This window comes from Ambystoma mexicanum, chromosome 9, assembly GCF_040938575.1.
Source record: "Ambystoma mexicanum isolate Mex_15411 chromosome 9, UKY_AmexF1_1, whole genome shotgun sequence".
NCBI classification, from domain to species: Eukaryota; Metazoa; Chordata; class Amphibia; order Caudata; family Ambystomatidae; genus Ambystoma; species Ambystoma mexicanum.
This window is the reverse complement of record NC_090931.1, coordinates 673,027,285-673,052,430: the sequence shown is the minus strand read 5'-3', so window position 1 is coordinate 673,052,430 and position 25,146 is coordinate 673,027,285. Positions and strand designations below refer to the sequence as shown.

The window sequence follows — 25,146 nt, the reverse complement described above, 5'->3', positions numbered from 1 at the left end:
TGTAAAAGCGTAAAGCTCTTTTCGGATCCAACCTGTGTAATCTTTCCTCCTCCTTCAAAGGATGGGGTGGAGGATAGAATGGGGGTAAAACAATCTTCTGACTTAAATGGAAATCAGATATTACTTTTGGTAAAAATTATGGTTTAACCCTCAATACAACTCTGTCCTTATGGAACACAGTATAGGGTGGCCCAGAAGACAGTGCCTGCAATTCGCTCACTCTTCTTGCTGATGTTAGAGCAACCAAGAAGGCTGTTTTCCACGTTAGTAATCTTAATGGACACGTGTGCATAGGCTCAAAAGGAGCACAAATTAAGAATTTTAGGACTAAATTTAGATCCCAGATCGGTACTTGAAATCGGTGCGGAGGAAACACATTAGTGAGTCCTTTTTAAGAATTGTATTATCAAAGGAATTTTGAAGTAGGAGCATTCTTCCGATGAGCGCTTGAAAATGGAAAGCGCTGCAAGGTAACCTTTTATTGTTCCGATATTCAGACCTCTATGTGCTAGGGTCAGAAGGAAAGATAATGCTTCCGGAATAGAACATAGAAAAGGATTGACATTCCTTTCTCTGCACCAGTTGCAAAACTTTTTCCAGCGGCAACGGTATATAGACTTTGTTGCTGGCCTTCTTGCCGAAAGCAACACGTCCATAACGTCATCTGGAAGGTTCCAATCCCTGGATCTCAGCCTTTCAGATAACAAGCATGAAGGTTGAGCGTTTTGACCTCTGCATGGAGAACCTGACCCTCCATTTGAGAGAGAAGGTTCTCTCTCTGAGGAAGACTTACTGGAGGACAGATGGACATGTCTAGAAGGTCCGGGTACCACGTTCTCCTGGCCCAATCCAGGGCAATTGGGATCATGCAGCTCCGAAACCTTCTCAGCCTCCCAATGACCTGAGGAATGACAGGAATCAGAGGGAACGCGTACAATAGTGGGAAATTCCACTCCACCACGAACGCGTCCCCCAGGGCTCCTCTCGGGGGAAATTCCCTTGAGCAATACCTTTCGCATTTTCGGTTGATTCCGGTTGCAAACAGATCTACTTGAGGGGTTCCCCAAAGGGCGAAGATCTCTTGAATGACTTCCTGAGCCAGTTCCCATTTTTGGGATACCGTGATCTGCCGTCATATTCTCTTCCCCGGCTAGATGAATTGCCGTTAAAGAGATTCCCTCCTGAATTGCCCAATACCAGAGCTGCATTGCCTCTCTGCACAGAGGTAGTGACCCCACACCTCCTCTTTTGTTTAGGTAATGCATGGCCACCATATTGTCCGTCATTATCAGGACATTCTTTCCCCTGACAGATGGCAGGAAGGCCTTCAGTGCTAGTCTGATCGCCCTCAGCTCTAAAAGGTTGATATGTAGTTTGGACTCTGATGGAGACCAACGACCGTTGATTGTCAAATCGTTGGCATGAACTCCCCACCCCATGAGTGAGGCGTCCGATACTACTGTGATCTCCGGCCATGGTTGCCAAAAAGGTTCTCCTTTTAGGATGTTCTCTGTACAGGACCACCGTAAAAGATCTTGTCGGACCCTGTTCGGAATCTGAAGAAGATCCGTCATTTGACCTGAAAATTGAGACCACTAAGTCTTTAGAGCCCATTGGAGGGATCTCATCCTCAAGCGTGCCTCTGGCACCAGGAAGATGCAGGATGCCATGAGGCCGAGCAACCTTAAAAAGTCGTAAGCCTGGAGATTTTGGGCATTTTGAAATTTGTAAACCATCTGAAGAATGTCTTGAGCCCTCGACTTGGGAGGTGAGCTCTTTCCCAAGGACGTGTCTAATACAGCTCCTTTGTACTGAAGCTGTTGGGAAGGTGTCATCTGTGACTTCTTGAAATTGAGGGAGAAGCCCAGTTTGTGGAGTAAGTGGCAGGCGACTTTCAGATGATCCAGTGCTTGCTCGGCAGAATGCGCTCTGATCAACCGATCGTCCAGGTAGGGGTAGACATGAATCCCCCCCTCTCCTGAGGTGCACTGCCACCACTACCATTAACTTGGTGAAGACCCTTGGGGCGGAGGTCAACCCGAATGGCAGGATTCGAAACTGATAATGTGAGTCGGCAACTACGAACCTCAGGTATTTTCTGTGTTTGAGATGAATCGGCACATGAAAATAAGCATCCTGGAGGTCCAATGACACCAACCAGTCCTGAAGTTGAAGGGCCTGAAGGATCTGAGAAAGGGTAACCATCTTGAACTTGTCCTTTCTGAGGAACTTGTTCAAGTTTCTTAAGTCCAAGATGGGTCTCAGTCCTCCGTCCTTTTTGGGGATCAAAAAATACGGGGAGTACCATCCCTTGTTCCTCTCCGCTGCAGGTACTGGTTCTATAGCCCCTTTCTCCAGCAGGATTAAAACTTCCTGCTGTAGGAGCGGGTTTGAAGACTTCAACGGGTGTCTCCCTGGTGGATTGCTTTGAGGTTGCGTTAGAAAAGGAAGGCAGTAACCTTGGGCTATTATTTCTAGAGCCCAAACATCTGAAGTAATGGCTCACCATTCTTGCAGATGCTGTGACAGCCTGCCCCCAACAGGTGTTTTGTAATGCAAGTCCTCAATGCGGTTTTGTGGCGGATGTTGCAGCCGCTGATGGCAGAGAGGCTGCAGCTGGAGCTGGTCTAGCACATTTTCCTCGTCCACCACGAGTGGCCTTTTTCTGGCCCCTTTGACTGGCCATTCCTATCGCCTTTCCATGTGTGGTGTAGTAACGATAGGATCGTCCCCTCCATGACTGTCCTTGCGCACAAAAAGGCTGAGGTTGCCTAATAGCAGCTCCTAAAGATTTGGCAGCTGCTTTTGAGGTCTGCCTTGTTGCCAAAAAGGTGAGACCTGTCAAAAGGCATGTTCAGAAGGTGGTTCTGTACGTCCGGTGCGAAACCCGACTTCCGTAACCACGCAAATCTGCGCATTACCGTGCTAGTGCCGATGGACCTGCTTACACTATCCGCAGTGTCCAATCCAGATTGAAGGGATTCCTGCATGGCTTCCTTTCCATCTCTAACGATGGCTAGGAACCCTTCCCCTTCTGGTATGTGCTCCGCCGCCATTGCAATGCACTCCCAAAGAGTGTACGAAAATTTTGCCAAGGCACATGTGGAGTTGGCAGATTTTAATGCCATGCTCCCGGCTGAAAATACCTTCCGTGCCCAACCATCCACACGCTTATCATCCCTGTCTGGAGGGATAGACGGGTATGGAAGTTTGTTGGAAGCTGTGGCTTCCTGTATGACCAGACTCTCGGGAGTTGGATGTTTTGACAGATAGCCGGGGTCGCTACTGGCTGGGCGGTATTTTGATGCGAGGGACTTATTTACCGGAGGAATAGAATCCAGAGTTTCCCAATTCTTGGCCACCCTGTTTGGTAAGGCTACATGAAAGGGAAGTACAGGGTCTTCAGTAGGACTATGGTCCAATATGTCTGTTAAATCATCTTGGACGAATTGGGCTGGTGATTTTGCCCATCCCAAGTAATCTACCACTTTGGTCATTAACTGATAGTAAGATGGACTGGCATGCTCTCCTGGATCTGGTCTACCAAAGTCATTCTCAGGAGAAGTGTCAATGCCACTTGCATTGTGTAAAGATTCCACCAAATCTCTCGTTCTGCTTTCCTCTGAGATCAAGCATTCTGGGACATTTGGGGTACCATATTCTAGCCCAAAAGGTACATCTTCCTCATCAGATCGCTCCTGTTCCTCAAAAATTGAGGTCAGGGATTTGAAAAACTACTTTCTGGGGAGAGGCTTGAAAACCTTCTCTAGGAGAGAAGGAGGAAGAGGTCTAGTACCTGGCTCTGAGGACAATACAGGTTTTGTAACCTTATCCTTCTCTTTTTCTGGCTTCCCTGGCTTGGCTGGAGCCTTTGGCGCAGAGGGTTTCAGCGTCGACGTCGATAACGGCGTCGACGGCGTCAACGACACCGTGGTCGTCGACAGGGTCTGCTTCGAGGGCGTCGAGGCGACCTTCGAAGATTCTCCCTTCGAGGTATGATGGGTCTCGGACGGCGTCGGTGACCTCGAGCGGTCGACTCGACTCGAGCGTTTTTCAGTCGGCGTCCTGGAAGGTTCCCTATCCTTCCTTTTTCGATCACCCGGGCTCGAGGGCATGCGAGTGTCAGAGCGATGATGCTCCTGGCCGGCTTCCGAAGAAGGCGCGGACCGAGGCTTCTCTTTTTCAAACACCTCCATCATTTTGACCTTGAATGCTTCCCACTCTTCGGCAGACGAATGTTTTGTGGGGCATTTCATCTTTTTTGGAGACTCGTCTGACGACGAGGTGGAGGGAGACCTGTGGCGTTGTTGCTTCGATCTTTTTGACGAAGACGGCGAGCGATGGGAATCGCTACGGGACCTAGATCGATGCCTTTCGCGTCGAGGAGAATTCTCACGGGATCTTGACTCGACGCTAGAGGTTTTTCAATCGGTTTTTCGACCTACCTGTAGCTTTCCTCTCCTCTCTCGCAAGGCCTTCCCCGTCATCGCCTGACACTTCGTACAGGCCTCCATGTCGTGGCCTTCTCCGAGGCACCACAAACACTCTCGATGCAGGTCCGTGATCGACATTTTTGACCTGGACGATTTGCACTTTTTGAATCCCGATTTTGGGGTCGTGGTCGGCATCGATGACTAGGACATATTTTGTTATTATATATTCTCACAGAACTCGAGGCGCGCCGAATGTCCGAAGCACCTATACTGTGGAAAAATGGAACTGAGGCCAACGGGTGCCGCGCGTGCTACTAATACACCCGATGACGTCACCCTCGACGGAGGCCTTCGAGGGACCATCGACTCGACGACATTGACGCACAGCGCCCTCTGCTGAAAAAAATTCTAAAGACAGCAAAGCTGGATGGAATACATCTAAGATGAGGAATACGTTGGAGGACACAATGCACTCAAAGATTTTCCATAATAACTTACTAGAAAGTCTTAATTCTATTAAAGACACGGAGGCGAGCTTTATCCCACCTGGCGAGAAATGAAGCATGTATCTTGCTTGATAATTATATACATTACTAAGAATAATTGATCTGTTTGAACGTATGTATTTTCCTCAAATAACACAATGAATTTCTCTCCCGCCCCTCTAAGGGAACTAGGGTTGTAATATACATGAAGTAAGTTGAGCTCTTTATCTCTCTTGACAGCGCCAACAGACTAGTCTGCCTTATTCGCAGCATGTTTCTATCTTCTGCTATGAGATGGCTCCAGTTGCAATTTTTCTATCGGCCAAGTTCGCAGCCTCAAAAGAGGAAGTTGCATCATGTTCAAGACTGTTTATGAGGGGACTCACACACCCATTGGCGGACACAGGTCACTTGTTGGTGGCCTCGGGATGAACTTTCAGCAAGCCTTCTGGGAAATGGAGTTTATTAAGGATTTATGGATATATCAGATGTTAATACTTTGTTGTGTATATTTGTTATATTTTCTAGTGCACCTTTTCTCTATGCATATGATCTATGGCACTCAGGTGCACTGAAAAAATATTTTGCTGCTGAGCTTTCTTTACATGTTAAAATAAAGAAAGAGAAGCATCATTCTCGCCTCCGTGTCTTTAATAGAATTAAGACTTTCTAGTAAGTTATTATGGAAAATCTTTCCCATTCTAAACCAGTGTTGTTAATTTACTCTCACCCAATTGATTAGTGTTGTAAGTAACACTACCAGATCGGCTCATGATTACTGGTCATGGATTTACAGGCATGGGGCTACAGCCAAGGGCTTTTCTGGCAGATTACAATGCACTGTTCCAATTGGATGCTCACTATTACTAACCAGGTTGTGTTAAGAAATTGGGCAAAGTATCTTAAAATGTCACCGCATGCCGGGTGTGAGGGGACTTGCTTTTAGGCATGGTCGAGTAGGCTTAATCTAAAAGGTTTTTCTTTAACAAAAACACATGGCTCATAAGCCAGCTAACTTAGACTAACTTGTTATTGACTTTGTGTCACTTTTCATGAACTACCTGAATTGATTGAAATGCGTTTCTTGTGTCTCCATTTTTGTGTTCTTAAGTTTGTTGTTTTCTTTTTTTAATGTGTGTCTTATCAATGGTCGCTTAATGGATACTGATTATAATACAATTTTTGTCTTTCAATTGGTCTGAATGTAATGTAATGTAATTACGAACCTGGGTTAATTTTGCCTACCGCCATGCACCTGACGTTTCTGCTCTGGGTTTTTGGATGATGTAATTCAATGTTTTCTCCAAATTCAGTTAATTCGATACATTTGAATTTTCTGTGCTGCGTGGCTGTGTATCTGTTGAATTAGTTCTGGTAAGTACTTTGAGTAATGTTGCACAGCAGATCATCAGAAGAATCTCTCCATACCAGCCTTTCGTTGCAACTGTCAACGGTCAGTTCCGGGAATCTTCATATGAGTGCACACATCGGAAACCAACATTCCATTCCTCTGCATCATTCATAAAGCCTGCTACTACACTTTCCTGTGTGAATGAAAGACATAACCCATCCTCTTTCTTAAATTTTCACAGAAGCAGGTTCACCACTACAGCTATCTAGTAGAAACTATAAACTGTGATTATTGCTGGCAAAGTTAGCAAGTGACTTTCACACAGGCAGAAAGGCTGAATTCTCTGGCTCATGTAAACATGTCTTTTAGGTGCATGAATCTAGATGTGGACATCAGGGGGCCAACATGGTGGTTTTCCTCCAACCTGTTTAAATGGGTTCAAGAGAAAGTAGTCATACCTCCCTTTGCAATTAATTATTTGCAGACTCCCAACAGCGAACTGCAAGTGTCTGAAATTACTTGCTGCCTTCATAGCTTATCCACAATAGCAGAATCCTTTTCAGACATGATCAGCCAGCCCATAGTGTGAGGACCTTTTTCGAGTTTCAATGCTTTCTTTTCCCAGCTGTTGAAATTGCCATGATGCTCCATAAGTGGATAGACAAAGTGTCGTACAATATCTCCTCAGCAACAGCTTCTGATCTAATAAAGCAGGCCTGACAATCGCCTTGCTGCACCATCAAGTACCCCAAAGTACTTCAGTAGCATCTAATTCCATTAACCGAAACACGCCGCCAACAACACATGTCCTACCATCCTGCATTCCCACAGGTGTCCCAACGAAAACGGTACCTCACATGTGTGGGTGCACCTACCTGGGCACAAAAGGAAAAGGCTAACCCACTGGTAACCCCAAGCCTTTCGGCAGAGGAGATTTTGCTCATGTGGACAACACACAGATTTGGGCCAATGGTGTCGAAGCCACCAAGGAAAACTGGGAACCTCATGCATTTCTGAAAAGGACACCCGTGGGAGTCCACAAAGGTCTGACTTGCGCGAATTGCCCCAGAATTTATTACCCACAATCCCCGGCAAAGTTCGAAACATTACGACCGCCTACATTTGGGGAAAAAAGGGGCCCGAGATATCTTATGTAAAAAAAAGTTACAAGGGATTGAATGGCGACATACCGAAATCACCAAAAAAGGCCTTGGAAGAAATACCCATGGCAGTTAAGGGGTTAAGACGGTAAAGCCCAGAAGAGATATAATTTGTAAGGTAGCTCAGTGAGTTAATGCTCCAAATGCAGATTGTGCACAGGAATATGTAACACCTTTGTTCAGCACCTGGCTTAATCTTCCAGTCGGATAATATGTGGAGTGAATGCATTCAGCTTCCGATGCAACATAGCATTTTCCAGGTCAATTGGTTCAGAAAAAGTGGTGGAAAACAGTATTACTGTCGCTTTTTCTAATTGGCCAGATTTTTGTGAATTTTCTGGGTGGAGTTCGGGAGCCGAGTGAACACACCAGGACCCCCTGTATTTCCCACTCCACCAGACAAATGCGGCCTTACTGCCAGCATGGATTCTCATGCTGGAAATAAGGAAAGGGATTCCTCTGGGATCTCCTTGGAACTTAAACCTGGTAAAAGTAGGCAGAGTCCAGAGGAAGCCATTGTCAATTCCGCCAGCAATCGCTAATTGCGCGAGGTATTGACACTCTTCCAGAGTGGAAAAGCAATGTGATTTCACCTGCCTTTTACGGTAAAATCTTCCATTTTGTGGGGCAAAAGTAAAAACGTGCGCCAATGGAAGTGGTCCACTCCATGCAGTTTACTTTGCGCCTTGATGCTTGTGGGTTTCGCGTGATGCTACACATGTAATAAATAAATAAATACATTTAACATGACCCCAGATAAATGGCAATTCGTGATCAGAATGAGTGAGCATGGCATGTTGCTGGTAAGAGGGTGTCCTGTGCTTCTTGAGTGCGTTGGCAAATGCCCTTAATTGCCATCTTACATTAAACCGGTGCTTAAACCCATCATTGTGGATTGTGCAATAATAAGTCGACAGAGGTATTTCAAATGGACAATTTAGCTCTTTGGGTGACATTGTCAAAGTGGGAGAATGTTGCCCAGAATGTGCCACTTTCTCTGTGGAGTGAATTTTGCCCACCCAGAGGAAGAAGTGTGAAAAACCTACAAGGGCACCGTGCCCTGCTCTTTCTGTGTGTCTTCCCCACAGTGTGACAGAGGCCGACTCAGACATGGGTAAGTCTCAGGTGGCAAGCCTGTACCCTAGTTGGTGTGGCAAAGGATTCTAGACTTCCTAGCAACATTAGTAGCATTGAGTTACATGCCATCTGACAGGCATGTGTGATAAAGTTGCAAAGCAGAGCTGTTAGTGGGCTAAAGCAAGAGGCAATGTCTTCCCACCCTCAAAGGGTACGTACGACCAAAAGTAATAGGGCCCTCACCCCACCATGGCTGTAAGAGCCAGGCTCCAAACCAGGGCAAGAATGCCCTCCAATCATCCATGCCCACGAGTAGAGTACCCCTCGTGCTCCAGGAACCCTTTTGAGCAACCTCTGTGCTTTCCAGGTGATACTAACATTATTTAAAGCCAGAAGTCTAAAAGGTAATTGCTTAATTGCAGCTGGAAATTAGCTCCTGGCGTGATCAAAATGTCTTAACCAAGTGTGAAGTCATCCCCTTCATTTATAAGCAATATGTGTGTTCTCGCGTTTCTTCATCCTCTGAATTACTGTTAGAAACAAAGGCAAGAGTTGTGTCTCTTGTGTAGGCATTAGGAAGGCAGTTGCCAGCCTCTTGCATAATATGCCCATGTTCTTCCAATATTGGCTAGCTGTTGCCCTCTTACAGCCAGGTAGAACCATTATGGCAGTGACTGGCAAATGCCTTTCCCCGGCAGACAGTAAAGCGGAAATAAGAGGCCAATTCAAGACACGGAACAAAAAGCAGTTAAGACAGACTGCAGCTGCCATTGCTGTGTTAGGGAGAATATGTTGAGTGTTCAAGCAAGGAGGTATGTATTAAGCAAGCAAGCAATGAGACAAGGGAGAGGCAAAGAAAGGCCAGAGGGGTACTTTGAATAGTGTAACGGGGCAGAAGACCCATGCTCTGCCGTCCTAGTAACATATGAGTGAAACAAATAGATCAGGCTTTGCAGCAAACGTTAAACGAGAAAAGGAACAGAGTCCAACTCTGCATTCCGAATAACGAAGGCAAAGAAAGGCTAGGCTCTAAAGCCAGCATGAGATGGAATAAGAGGGACCAGACTCGTCGTGAGAGGTTGGCCTAACCCCTCACAGGAGCACTAGAGGGGCAGCCCACATAGTGAGCTGCCCCTCTGGCCACCCCCTGGGTCCACATACACCCCACATGCTAGGCTTCCCCAGGGTCTGGCGCATCCGGCCACGGACCTGGGGAGTGCTTATAAGGGGGTGGGCTTGCGATTGCTCATCCTCCTTGTTTGCTGTAACTCCCCAGCCCCCGGAGGACAGTCAAAGCAGCAACATCACACACCTGGTCCCTCTACTCAACAACGGGGCTTACTCAGAGGTACAAGCAAGATTTCCTCTTTCTTTGAAACCCCCATATTTCCATTCCAAGAGACACACACGTCTCCTTGCCCCACACAAAAAAAGTAGCAACTTGCAGTTGGTAGAAAAGGCTGCAACTCCTTTATTTGGCAGGAATCCACTTACAGGTGATCTGCCTCTTAGCGAGCTTGCGTCCTAGCTGTGGCCCACTGGAAGTAATTGTTATTTCCTCTCTCTTACCATGAGCTCATAGTCAGATGATAAATCCAGAAATGCAACATATAAAGACGTGTTCTTTGCTGCTGCATCCTTTAATTTTCTTCTGTTTTCTTTTCTTCTTTTCTCTTGTCTTATACAGTGATGATATTTGTAATTTAATACGTACTACTATTTTAATTTTGTGAAAAGCCGAGTTCTTTGACTAAAACACAATAAATAAATTTAAAAAAAAGTCCCCAAGGTGTCCCCTGTCCCCTCCCCCCCCCCCCCCCCCCCAGATTTTATGTGTCTCCTACGCCCCTGGGTGCATGAGTGAAGTAAGTGTCACATAGGGTGTACCAACTCAAGACAAAGTATCAGTTCAACACCTTTTATTCTTATGGGGAAGGGTAAATGGGAAGCCCAAAGGATATGGGGGAAAATACAAACCAGAAAACCTTTTTGTAACACTGTCTGCATGGAATGTACATTATATAAGTGCACAGGTCTAGTCTAATAGGGACCAGTGTCCTAGGTCCAATATCCAAATTTCAATTCTAATAGTGAAGATCTCGGGGGTTTCCGTCCCTGAAGCATCCTTCAATTAAAGTCTTGGTGAGTTTAAAATACCCTAGCACGCTTCCTTCTCATCTTCCCTTCTTCAGAGGTTTTGCTCGCATCAAGCCTGTAGTTGCGGATCAAAAGTTCTCCTACTGGGGCAAGACATTGTAAATCCACCACCTTATCTTTTTTCTTTTCTTCTCCAACTCTGGTCGAGCCATAGCTCCCACCAGGATCTGGGATATAGGCCCCAGCAGGCAAATTATTCTACTCCTCCTTAACAAAGCCTGGCTCCTACAAGATTCTGAGTTCTAGTCCCCAGCAGTCTCCTTGCACCTCTCTCTCTAAACTCTCTCTCGTGGTTTTCAATATTTGCTTTAGAAAATTGCTGTTGTCTCCTCCTAAAGTTCTGCTCTCTGGAACGCTGTACTAACCCCACACTACTGTTCCTTCTACCTATTTTTATATTGAGAATTTGGATTAAAATGTGGATTGGCTGAGGCTTTCTCTCCTTAACTTGGCGTCAGTGTTTTGGCTAGCATTCCCTGATCCCACGTTTCCTGCAGATGTTTCCCCTTCTTTTCTTATAAACCCCATGAGTTGTGCATTGGTAATCAAATCTCTGGGGCGGATGGCTTAAAATCACTGATGGCTGTATTTGAACCAGGTACATTCGAAATGGTGGACTGGCAGGCTCTGCTTCCCAGCCCCATTGGGGCCTGTGTTCTGATGTCATTTGATTGACATACAGCTGGCAGAATAAACTGCATCTGGACGCAGATAACAATTTAATAAGTAGAGGTGAGAAAAGGAAACTATGGGTTTCCAACCATTTCAGAAAGGCAACCAAGAATTCAGCTATCTGGATTTCTAGAGGGAGATGGTTCCACAGCTGAGGACAAAGGACAGAGAACTGTCTGTCGTCTCCTAGTTTTGCAATGAGGGAGGGTGTTAAAAAAAAAATATATATATATATATATATTTTTTTTTTTTTTATCGGAGGTTGATTCTGTGATCGCAAAGATCTAGCTGCCTGATATGGTTTAATCTTATGGGTAAGATATTGGGGCAACAAACTGTGAACACATTTAAAAGTAAGAGAAAGTAATTTGAAATAAATACATTGGTGGAGAGGCAGTTGATGTAGAGATGACTCAAATTCAACCCAGTTTCATCTTTAGGTAATCTGAAAATCAACTGAATTGCCGCATTCTTTGCAGTTTGTAGACTGCTCTGGGGATATTCAGAGATGTCTGCATAGAATGTGTTAGCATACTGAAGACGTTATTTGATCAAGGCGTCCACCACTTTCGAAGGATCTCCCTAGGGAATAAAAGAAACAGTGCGCCTAAACAACTGGAGATATAGAAGAAGGTGGACTTCAACTTTATTAACTTGGTGTGTTAATGTCATATCGGAATCCCAAATGACACCAAAATGTTTTACTCTGTTTGAAAATTCTGAAAGAAGGTTGAATAGAAAGGGAGGTGTGGCGAGACCAAGAGGGGTCTTTCAGTAAATGATCCCAAACAAATTTGAAAGCCATTAAGCATCTTCCACTGTCGCTCCTCATTGAGGCGTGACACCAGTTGAGAAAAATTGTCCCCGTGGTTGGAGACGCTGACGTACACCTGGGTGTCATTGGCGTATGAAGGAGACTGCAAACCAGCCAAATGGAGGATAATCCCTTAAGGTTGTATTCTCTCTCCTGCAGTGGTATCCTGCTGCATACACACAAGTGGCTCAGTTGCCAATGCTCCCTAATGCCCCATTGCTTCTGAACTTTGCTATGACTACTTCACTCAGTACCTTCTTAAGCATTTTAAAGCAGGGTTTGCAGTTTGCCCAACACAACAGCCCAAGTCTAGCTGCTGATTTGTCTACATTAGTGTTTCTCATAACTGCTCTCAAATAACTGGGTGTTATGTGTTTGTGTTCCCTAAGCTTTCTTCCTCTTGACTGTAGGGGGTCCCCCTGTATCCCCACATAACACATCTGGTATTGGGCTACCTTGGCTGATCATGCTTGTTAGAGCGGCTATGGGGCTTTGTTTTGATATGGGAGACTTTGAGGTCTCTTGAGGATTCCCCATAGTCCACTTGGAGGGGAGGCGTAGCAGACGGCTTCCTCCAAAGCCCAAAGATCCCGCCCCCACCCCCTCAATCTCCTTAAAAGTGATTCTGTAACAGAAAGCCGAGTGAGATGTTTTGGCGTACAAGAGGTCCACTCTGGTAGTTCATGAAACACGGCCAAGATGTAGATACTGGCCTGTTCAGAATAAATTAATGACTCTGAAGAATGCCTCTTGGTGTGTCGAATGATGTTTGGAATGAGAAATTATCCTGAAAATCAACCCAACTCTAACACTCAAAAAATATCTTTACAGCTAGTCCCATTTTTTTCTTTTTTTTCACATGGGAAAGTAGAGTTTTCGAAAATAGAAAGCTGGAAAATCCTGCATGGGAGTATATAAGTCCAGATGTTATTTTGTTTACATTTGATGGTATAAAACGTAATGCAGATATGCTATTGCTCTTAGAACTACCACATATCCCATGGAAAAAAATCAGAACTGTTCCCATCGACACCATGATACTTGTCCTGATCAACTTATATAGGGATGATCAGAGAACTAGTGAAAGTGGGGGAAATCCTGTAATCGGGATATAGGCTCTGTTATGACATAGCTTAAAAGTGCATTTTGAAAATAGTTCAGAAAAAAACACTTCAAAAATTCCGAACCGAAGTAAAATATAGCATGGCCAGAAATCATCAAACCAAATGTAGCTATAGAATTGCTGTACACTCTAAATGATACTGAACTAAACATCACTACAATGTTCAAGGCAGCTAAGAGCGCTGCTGTTTACTCATGCACTATAGTGGCCTCCCTCTTCCACATGTATTTCTGGCTAACGGAACCCATGCCAGTGTACTTGGAATATGTATGGCAGGGAGCCCTAATAGCAGAGTTATTCTGTTCAATAAGGCAGGCTTTTCTGCGTTTTAGACAAAAAGTATTTCTTATCTTGGCTTCATTTTAGGCGTCTAATAGTCAGGCAGTAATAACGTTTTTCGAATAGGATACCTGGAGGCATTCTGAAGCATATCTGGTACACAATCTGGACATTTTGGGTAGTGTTCTCACAAATTGGAGATATTGAGGAAATTGAATACTTGAGTTCTATGGATCACTAAGCTGTGTTACACAAAACAAAGTGATTGTCTACGCATGGCAAAGTCGTGGACTTCAGGAAAACAATCTTTACAAATTGGGTATATTTTTATTACCTGATTGAAGTTCTAGTAGAAGCAGAGAGTCTTCGTAATGCAGAAAAAAGATAGGCTTGGTAGCAATTTAATGTGTGGAAGTCCCGTGTTTCAAAGAGCCAAGGATATTGGGCAGCAGTTGGCACACAAGCTGTGGTGCATCAGGTGGTTTTCATGCGGGCAATGAGAAACGCACATACTTTTCTTTTCCACTTCTCCTGAGTTTCTGTCTCTAAAGTATGAAAATGGGGTTTTTGTGTATTTGAAAATCTACTTAGTTTTGTTTGTAAATATTCCTGAAGTGACTATTTAAGGAGTTACAAGGTGGTGGAGAATATGAATTGCAGGGAGTAATAGTATTTAGAGGTATGAATACCAGCTAGAAGGCCCCTGAAATTAAGCTGGTCACCAATACTGATTCCTGCAGCAAAGGTAGAAGAATTAATGGGAAAACAGTGCAAAATGTCAAGCAATGAGCTGCTAGCCAGGCATACAGTAATTTGCTTTCCTTTTTTAATCCCAGCACTTGTGGCATGCTCGAGTAAGCAGTCTGACAAAGGGATGGCATTTTCACTATAATCTTTATTTAAATAATAATGAAAAAAGGCCTATCTTTCCCTATCCCTAAAGGGTGTTCCCTACCTAACTAAATAATAATGTGGGTGCTCATCATCAGGGTGGTTGTCAAACTCAGTGTCCGTCCTATGTCCAAACAAACCTACTCTAGCCCTACCAATAACAAGACATGAACATGAATGATTCCAGGAGAAGGACTCCCTTCTCCTGGTTCAATGGGATCAGCCCTACAGGGGTATTTCTATTCGTCCTTGGTAATAGTCCAACTAATAATTCAACTTTTGTACTTGTAGAGAATAGCAGGAGAAATGACTCCTTTCTCCTGGTCCAACAGATCGACAACTGCTGTCTTCTCCTGGTCAACTTGGTCAGTTTCCAGGCTGCTGTTTGGTAACCTTTTGCCTTAGTTTCTGATTCAACAATTTTGTGGAAAACCAGGAGAATGACTCCCTTCTCGTGGTTCAGTTCAGTTGGCTCAGATGTAGGCTATATTTGGATAACGTTCTGCAACAGTTTTTATTAACCTTTTAATTTCTTTCCAGGCTTCTCTCAGGGTTTGCTTAAAGGTCCTATATTGTTTTTGTTTTCAATATACAGTTATTCCTTGACTTTCTTTATCTTTCTCGTTGGTGAGAACAAGAGGAACATTTCTCATAGTGCCCTTGGTTCCTTCAAACACTCTAGCAAAGGAGACTGTTCTCGTGACACTCTTTAGCCTTAGTGTCCCTTTTGTAAATAGAGTGTTGAGGGAGACTACTCCCCATATGTTCCTCCATTTTAGTCTCTTTGACACAACAACTCGGATGATGAAGATCACTTGTGATGTTATCTTCACACTTGGTACTTTCATCACAACTGTGGATAATAAGGGAGATTACCTCCAATGCTTTCTTTCTGTTCAATAATCTTGACATAACTACTGAGACGAGGGAGATTACTCATGAAGTCTTCTTCCTATTTGGCACTTCTGGCACAAGTACTGAGATAAGGGAGAAAATGTTTTTGGGGCGACCATGTCCACCAGCCATTGTCAGAGAAAGAGCTCCAGATAGCCCCATGATGCATACGTTGTTGCGCCGCGATCTACCCTCTCCTTCGTTAATGCGGTCTTCCATTGCCTTCATGTGCGTCATCACTTTTGATATCTTTTATTCCATTGTATGGAGCCTGTCCTCTGCCTCAGAAATGCAGTGTTGCGCTTATCCTGTAATTTTTGGAGGTCATGGCGCAGAAGCGACACATCCGCAATGATGCCATCCATTTTCCTTTTCATGAAGGAGCGGGAGCTAGCTATGGCGGCCATCGCATCTCTCAGGATACACCTGACTCGCCAAGAAGTGTAAGCGCTGTTCAAAAACAAACAAATGAAAGTTTCATTGTTAATTGAAATAGAAACTCAGAAAACGCTGTCCCTGTGATAATCCAGATAGTCAACTTCATGTAGCCCTTTATAAATGGTTTGTCCAACATCTAGGTACTGTGATTATTATACCTCAGTTGATACTCAGTTAACCGACCTCTGAAGGATGCTAGCCAATAAGATAGCTCAGCTGGTTGAGCACTCGTTGCTGCAATCTTTGCATGATCTGTAGGTTGCAGGTTCGAATCCCGGCAAGGCCAATTCAGCCTTTCATCCTTTTGCGGTCGATAGGAGTACTGACTTTGGTTTGGTGATAATTGTGATAAATATGTTCAATGTACAGCGCTTTGCCAAAAGCGATATATAGATAACCATTTAACCATTAGAATTTAGCATGGAGTCCTAGCTTCTATGCCCTGTTGTATCATAACATTGGCATACCATTAGATAGATTAGATTAGATAGGAAAGGAGGACTTTCATTAAACATCAAAAGACAATTCTGCTATCGAACCTCAAAACACAATACAATTCATGTTTGCTTTACTATGGAATTGGCTAGGTTTTTTTGGTTTCAACATTTAAATATATACAGGAGAGATCAAATGGCCAGTCTTTACAGAAATAATGAAAGGTATATTCTGTCAAAATGCAGAAAGCTGCCGCATAGTAATTATTTCCATACAGTTTTTGCACAGGTCGGCTGGCTGTCACATACATTTTACTCTCTTGCAAAGGAGAAAAGTCATTTTTACTCTCTTAAAATCACATTTACTCTCAAAGTTTAAAAATAGGGAGTAAAATACTCCCACCTCAAAATCTTACCTGGAGCACTGGTCGTGACTTCACTTTTGTGGGGGTGTATGTCCCGAATGAAGGGCAGGACACTTTCTGGCAGATGATGGGGGGTGGGGGGGAATTAGAGAATTTGCAGAGGGAGCTTTGATAGTCTGCAGAGATTTCAACATGGTTCTGAACCCAGACAAAGACAGGAAATCCTCCAAGCCCTGCCCAGAGCTCCAGTTCCAGCGTAAGTGTGCAGAGTTATTCCACCGGGTCAATGAGGAACTGGGTTTGGTCGATGCGCACCCCGCTGGGAGCAGCCGAGATCCCCTTTACACTTACTTCTCTGCAGTGCACCAATCCTTCTCCAGGATTGACTATGTACTTGTAGACTCATCCATCCATGATTGCATTTCTGAATTTAATGTGGAGGCTGTCCCCTGGTCGGACCACGATCTTGTTCGAGTTACATTGGGTGTTCCACTGTTGGCCTGGAGTAAGTCAAGATGGGTCTGTAATGATTCCTTGCTAATGGATGGGGAGATGAGGAAGTCCCTCTTAGCCTCTATCACTGAATTTCTCTTGTTAAACGACACTAGGGAAGTGGAAATTAAAACTGTGTGGGATGCTTTCAAGGCAACGATGAGGTGTCCTGATAGAGATGGGAGCTAGGAGGAAGAGTGAAAGGACTAGAGAGGAGCTTACGTTGAGGGAGCAGATAGCGGCCATCCAGCCGGGGGGTAAGTTGAAGTCGCAGATGGGTCCAGGCAAGCGTGAGAAACTCCAAAATCTTAGGGCGAGGTTGTCCACCCTCCTTGTAGGCCAGACTGAGAGAAAGCTTGCGTTCCTAAAGCAGCGTTACATGGAAAAGGGAGAGAAAGCGGACAAGATCTTGGCTTGGAGGTTGAGGGAGCTTCGTAAAAGCAGGCGAGTCAACTTTATTTCCAATCTAGAGGGTGAGAAGTTTCTGGGTGATGAGCAAATAGCGGAGCAGTTCAGGCAGTACTACGGAAAACTCTATACCTCTGAATATACCAGGGAAGGGGCCGAGGTGGACCGGTTCTTTGACTCTCTCCCAATACCGCATCTTGCTCAAGAGAGTTCTGCCTCCCTGGAGCTTCCCATCTCTTCTCAGGAGGTGATTGACGCGATTTCCTCTTTGAGGAGTGGCACTGCTCTGGGAGATGATGGGTTCACTGTCCGGTTCTTTAAGGTATTCCGGTCCGCGTTGGCTCCCTTTCTAGCTAAGGTATTCAATGACGCCCTGGACACGGGTTGCCTCCCCCTTCCATGATGTCTGCTCTAATTTTGGTCATTCTGAAGGAAGGGAAGAACCCATCTCTTTGCCAGTCATACAGGCCCATTTCCCTCCTTAACGTTGACGTTAAAATATTAGCCAAGCTTTTGGCGACTAAGCTTTCCAGATTCCTTCCCTCGTTGGTCCATGGGGATCAAGTCGGTTTCATACCTGGGCGACAGGGCTCCGACAATATTCGGAAAACGTTGGGTCTTATGCATGAGGTCTCCTTGCGGGTGTCTGAGGCTTACCTCCTCTCGCTGGACTCCGAAAAGCCCTTTGACCGTGTGGAGTGGCCATATATGAGAAAAGTGCTCCGTAAAATGGGGTTTGGTGACCGATTTTGTGGGTGGGTTTCGGCCCTGTATAATGGTCCCACGGCACGGGTGTTAGTTAATGGTAGTACTTCCCATAGCTTTTCGCTATCTAGAGGAACTCGCCAGGGATGCCCTCTCTCCCCCCTTCTGTATGCTCTGGCAAAGGACCCTTTTGCCACTGCGATTAGAGGCGATGTGGGTGTCTCAGGGGTACGTTGTGGAGATTGTGAATTCAAGTTGTCTCTCTTTGTGGATGATATCTTGGTGTATCTGACTGGGATTCACGACTCTTTCCCGCGGTTGCTAGACTTAATTCGTTGCTTCGGGGCGTTCTCAGGGCTAAAGATCAATGTGTCCAAATCCTGCATTATGCCAATGGGTATGGTAGACGGTGAGATTGGTGGAATGACAGAAGTTCTTGGGATGAGGGTTGAGAGAGTTAGTACTAGGTACCTGGGAACCAACATACCTGGGGAAGATCTACGAACTGAATTTTCTCCCCCTGCAGGCCCAGATCTTCAGGGATTTGGATAGATGAGCTCCCCTCACCCTTTTTTGGTTTGGACGTATTACCTCTGTGAAAATGAATACCCTCTCCCGGCTTCTCTCTTTTTTCGGCTCTCCCTTGTATCGTTCCGAATTCTTTCTTGGACTCTCTCCGTTTTCGCCTTCTCTGTTTTGTCTGGGGAGGTAAGAGAGCCAGAGTGAGATACGACACCTTTACTCTTCCAAAGGCGTACAGGGTTTTGGCCTGCCGGACTGTAAACAATATTACAAAGCAGCTCAGCTGCGGGTGATGTTGGAACACCTCAGGAATGACCATAGAACGTATTGGACATATGTAGAGGATGTGCAGGTTCATCCTTATAAGGTCAGGGACTTGCTTTGGACCCCTTCAGGCGCTTTACAGATGGTGGCCAAATCCCATCCTATCCTTTCGGTTCTCTGGGCACTATGGAAGCCGAACAGAGTCAACAGGTTCCTTTCTTCGTGGCCTTCCCCACTGTCGTCCTTGTGGGGCCCCCCGCTAAAGCTAGGGACTAGAGGATTTCGAGGGACTCAGTCGTGGTCAGACCGGGGGCTGGAGAGGGCTGCACAATTGTTTAATCAGGGGTGTTTTGTTGACTTCGCCCAGGTGTCAGAAGTGCTCCCAGAGAAGGCAATCTCTATTTTCGATTATCTACGAATTAAGGGCATTCGTACCCAGAAGGATTGGGTGGTCTCCCTCTCCCGTCCTCTAACTCCCTTTGAGAGGATCTTTGTGGAGGCCAGATCCAGGAAGGGATCTCTCTCTAAAATTTATAATGTTCTAATTACTGCAGATTTAGAGGGCAGACAAGCCTTTAAACATGTATGGGAGGAGAGGTTGGGGGGGGGCCTTGATGATCATTCTTGGGAGCTTGTTTTCCGGGCTATTTACAAGGGGCGGCTGTATACTGCAGCAATGGAACATAACTTTAAGATTCTCCATTCCTGGCATCGACCCCCCGCCACCCTGTCCAAGATGTTTCCCAAGTGTCACAGGGCTTGCTCTGGCCGAGGTACGTGGTTCCACATGTGGTGGGAGTGTCCAATTATTCAGGTATTTTGGGCGGAGCTGCTCAGCTGGATTAAGAGTATTCTGGGAACATGTCCCTCCCTACATCCTATGGAGATCTTTCTAGGTGTCCCCAAGCCTGAGGGTGAGGTGTTGCCCTTCTCTACAGTGATGTGTGCTATATTGAGGGCGGGTAGAATGGCCGTAGCACAGAAATGGAAAAATCCTCATGCTCCAACGAAAACAGTGTGGCTAAATAAACCTTTGGCAATCTTTACGGATGAGAAACTTGCGGCGATAGCCAATGACAATATGTCCTCTTTTTTACAGGAATGGATGACTGTGCTGTTAAGTGCGGAATGTGAAGCCCTAAGGCTCTAATCTATTTGAGCTGTGACGTGGGTTCGAGGGCGAGAGGGGGTGGTCTGTGCTTCAATGTGCCTCGTTCAGATGGATGTTTGCCTGGGTCCCTACCGATGGGGATGGGTGGTGGAAAAGTCTCATCTTGTTCAATTCCTTTGCTCTACCCTTTGTGCAAGTTTTGTGTATTGCTCATTGAACCTTATGTAGCTCTCTGTTTGGGGGGAGGGGGTCTTGGGTGAAGTGGGGGGTGGGGGGAGGAGTAGGGAACACATTGCTTTATTTGTTGGTACTGTTTTGTGAGTGATGGAATTTGAAATGCTTAATAAACACAAAGTGGAAAAAAAAATGGGTGTGCCGGCAACTTTCTTTGTCTTAATGCCAGCAAGACCGAGATCCTCCTCATCAGCACACCTTCACCATCCTTTCCCCTCACTCTCTGGCTGGCCTCCCTTGGCCCTCCTCCTACCCCAACCTGCGGAGCAAAGAACCTCAGGGTCATCTTTGACTCCACACTTTCTTTCTCTGCCCACATCTCTGATGTCTCCAAAAAGTCAAATTTCCTACTGCACCTCCTCAGAGGTAAATTTGCCTTTCCTATCCTTCCCCCCCAGAAGCTCACTGTCTCCCAAGCTCTGGTTCTCTCTAAGTTGGACTATTGTAACAGCCTCTTTCTAAATCTACCTTCCTCTACTCTCCGCCCTCTGCAACTAATCCAGAACCGGACTGTGAGACTTGTCCTTAGCCTTAAGCCCTGGGATCGTATCTTTTCAGCTCTGAAATCTTTCCATGGCTGCACGGATTAAATTCAAAACCCTTTGCATTGTCCACAAGGCTTTCTGGGGCCTGGATCCAAAATACCTTCAGCTATCCCTCCGCAAATACCTTCCCTCTCATGCCCTTTGCTCCTCTACCTCGAACTCCCTCAGGGTTAGTCGTTTTTCAAAGAAACGTGCTGGGGGTGGATCTCTGTCCTCGGCTGGGGCCTCTCTCTGGAACAGCCTCCCTGCCACTCTGCCACTCTGAAACATGAGGAGAACCATCTCTGGTTCTGGAAGCACCTCAAGACCCTCCTCTTTGCTTCTTCCTTCACCCCCCCCCTCTCTCTTGCTGATCTATTTTTCCTCGGCACCATGCACCTGGCCACCCTCTGTCCTACGGGCCCAGATACCTGCTCACCCTGCCACCCTTCCGCACTGCCTCCGGGGCCACCCCTTGCACTGGGGTCTGTATCTTTAACCATACAGTCTTCCCCCTCCACCCCCTTTTTATTTCTTCCTGCACTTTTCGACCCACCTTGTCTGCTGCCTTTACCCAGCACTTGCCACTCGCTGGCTGCACTATCATTGTTTTTCGCCCTGATTATTTATTTATATTTTTTGTGTTTTTCTCCTTAGCTCCGCACTTTCCACTTCTCCCCTTTCCATGCACTTATCCCCTCTCCCATGCACTTGAGCGTTCTTCAATGTCACTGGTCCTACTAAGAAGTTGTTTTGTTCTCACCTGTTCCCCATCCTTGCCTGGTCGCGCTCTGAAACACCTGTGTATAAGCGCGATATAAATAAAATAGATCATATCATACTTCCACGGGGCCCTATCGCACCAGTAATTGGATGACAAGTGATCTTCATGTTTCCCACGCTCTTCCTCGTCATAGTACTTCCAAGTCTATTGAGATTCTCTACTTTATAAAAATATGTCTACTGTCTACAAAGAGGTTATCGGAGGAAAGAGGGGTTGGAGTATGTGGGGGTGTGATGTTGTTATAAGGGCTGTCCTTAGATGGTTGTCCCTAACCATAGAGGGGGGGAGTCCCTCCAGATGAGATGCTCCTGCCTTGTACAACCACCCGGGGACTGTTGAATAGTGGCTGCACCTCCCTGGTCTCTTGGGAAGGGGGTCCCTCCTGGGGAGAAGTGATGACAACTGAAGGATCATCGCAGTATGCTTGTTTGGATGATGGTTTAGATCCAGTGTGATCACTGATGTGAGAGATTGGAGAGTGCAAGCTGACACCCAGAGTTGACCATCTCCAGAAAAGCTTCCAAAATGGGTGTTCTAGAACAAAAAGGACCTAACATTTCTCAACTATGTGTGTAAAGAACAGAGGCCTGTATCCCCACACCAATAAATCATCACGACATCCTGAAAATGAATTTTGTCCATCCTGTGTTTTGACTGTTATATTATGTTGTATTATACCGCGCACCGTTACCATTGGTGTGGTCTCCAGGCGATGTTGTGGTTCTGTAAGAGAGGGGGTTGGGTACGGAGCAGGATAGAGATTGTTCTTTTTGGTTGGTGCTTGTAGAACCAGGAGCAACTGGCGTCTACTGCGGATCAGTTGTCTAGGGGTGTTTGGAATGTGTGCACTGGGGCTATTATGTCCGAATAGGCAGCATCCAGTGATTGGGTGTTTGTTTGCGGCAGTTAATTACGTGGTGTATGGTTGGTTCTGTGTTTCTGTGCAGACTAGGCTGATCCTGAGGATCTTGTGGTGTAAGTGTGAGGTATGCTGCTGAGGAATTGGAATTGGGAGGTTAGTAGATTGGTGGTTTTTTGTTTCTTTCCCTATTGGTGTCGTTGGGAATGTTTATTTGTGTTGGTTATTGGGAGTTGAACAGCCAGCTTTTCACTTGTTTTCTGAAAGAGAGATGGTGCTCCATTGTTCTGGTTTTCTTTGGCATTGTGTTCCATAGATTGGCAATTAGGCGTGAGAAAGCAATTCCTCAGAATTTCCTTTATTCGTATTGTTTCCTTTTAATTTGGAGATCGTCGCTGGATCTTAGTTCTCTTCCTGGTAGGTAGCTGTTGATTTTGGTCTGGAGGAATTCTGCACCTAGTTTGTGTAATGATTTGTGGGCGATGCAGAGGGCTTTGAACTTAATACTTTTTTAAATTGGGATGTGGGCTTCTGAGTGCTGGTGTGATGTGGTCTCTTCTGTATAGTCTTAGGAGTATCCTTGCTGCAGTGTTTTGGATGCGCTGGAGTTTTTTGGTCAAATGCTGTGAGGTGTAAGAATACCTACTATGCAAGATGTAAGGAGCAGGACTTGTTGAAACACATTGAGGTCCTTTCCATGATGACTGTACCTGTAGGGCATCATGATTTCAAAAATCATTACTCATTCACAACCCGCTGGCAATCACATGGTGCATTAACAGCAGTGATGATCCACTCGATTCTTAAAGCCTGTCCTTTCACCTTAGGGGGACGTTTGCTGCACAGCCGTGACCGGCTTACCTTGCTGTTACCTGTGTTTGCACCATGGACACCTATGGGTTGCATGCGCTGGAAGACCAGTCTGTCGTAAGCCGGATGCAGAAAAAGTACTGGAAAACAAAGCAAGTCCTAATCAAAGTGACAGGGAAGAAAGAGGATGAACATGTGGTGGCATCTGATGCAGAACTGGATGCCAAACTTGAGGTAGGAAAACCAATTGTGGTAAAAGCTGTGAAGGTCAACTGTTACTCATCTGTGTTTGGGCACATCTTGTATTGTCTATATGGCTCTCGCTTCTGTCATACGAGAAAAGAATAAAGGAAATGCTTCTGAAATCTTTTCCTGGTTTTACCACCTGCACTTTTTGGGGGCACATGACTTTGGCATTCAGAATAATGGGGTAATGACCTACAAATACTGCAAGATTATAGTGATATCAATCTGACTTCTCAAGCCCCACAAATAGTGTTGATTTATTAAACAAGTTCTAGTCGAAATGACCCTGCCCCAAAATCCACTCATCCCCATCCAGCATACAAAAGGACCTTCAGTTTTGAAGGTAGCCACTAAGTTTACTTCATTTGTTTTTCTCTCCAATTAAATTGCACAGTGGAAGGTCACTGCCACAATAGCTTTTAGAGTCTGGAAACTGTATTCTCACTATCGTTTTGTTCATAGAAAGGTAAGGAGATAAATGCACATTGTTCATATAATGTCACAAATGTATCCTGCTTTTGTAAACAATGAAGAGTAACCAGGCTTACAGCACAGAGAGTCTTGAGTCTGTTAAAGACATGGAGGCGAGCATTATGCTTCAACTTCTTTATTTCTAACTCTGCAGCAGTTTAAAAACGTACTTTTAAATATGAACAAAGTGGTACTATGGCAGAGATATATTAACGATCTCTTTATCCTATGGGATGGCACAGACACAGAGTGGCTGGTATTCTTCAAACTCCTCAATACAGAACATGAACATTTTAAAATGTACAGAACACCATGACAGAGAAGAGGTGGTATACCTAGATATAAAAGTCAAAGTAGTAGCAGGAGTATTACCACCAAATTATATTGGAAAACTACCAGTACCAACTCTGTACCACATGCCACCACAAGCTTGACAAATAGTATACCCTATGGCGAATTCCTACGTATCAAACAGAACTGTAGTGAAGAGGCAATTTGTTGAGAAAACGCAAAAACGTCAGCTGCTAGATCCTATGCAAGAGGATTCCAAAATGTGGTCATTAAGAAAGCGTATGACAAATGTTCGAGCCAAACCATGATTATATTCTTATCAAAGCCAGCACAAAGAGCTCAGCTGACTGTACAAGATTCATCACTACATTTAATGATGGGGCAAAAGAGATGAGAAAGATTCTAGATAAACACTGGCATCTCCTAACCATACAAGCTAATGCCAGTATCAAATTTAAAAAAAACGGAGTCGATACAATCCAAATTGTCACCTAGTTTGTTCCAATCACCCATCTTTCAAATACCTGGATGGCTAACGAGCCAATTTACCGGCTTCCATAAATGCATCAAATGTAAAGCCTGCAGGTTTGGTATTAACATCAAATGCTATAACCACCCACGCACTGGACAGGAAATCAAAATCAAGAAACGTATCACATGTTCAAACCAAATTTGTCATATATGTAATCTCCAGCAATTGTAACATATAGTATACCGACAGTACCAAGCTGGAGGTCAAAATTTGAATTCCCCAATTTTTAAGACCTATAAAGAATCATGATATGACGTACCCTCTGGCCAAACACAATGATGAGGCACATCGAGGAGACCGATCCTCCTTCAAATATTTTG

At 45.1% G+C, this 25,146-nt stretch overlaps 1 protein-coding gene across 2 annotated transcripts in view; it reads left to right on the top strand.

Moving 5' to 3' along the window:
• Window positions 1–25,146, top strand: part of ICA1L (islet cell autoantigen 1 like) — an 804,678-nt gene that overhangs the window by 58,363 nt on the left and 721,169 nt on the right. For both annotated transcript variants that reach the window (XM_069615515.1, XM_069615516.1), the window contains exon 2: window positions 23,304–23,520. In XM_069615515.1, coding sequence (XP_069471616.1) covers window positions 23,362–23,520 — 159 coding nt within the window. In that variant the 5' untranslated portion in view covers window positions 23,304–23,361. The remainder of the gene's footprint in view (window positions 1–23,303; window positions 23,521–25,146) is intronic.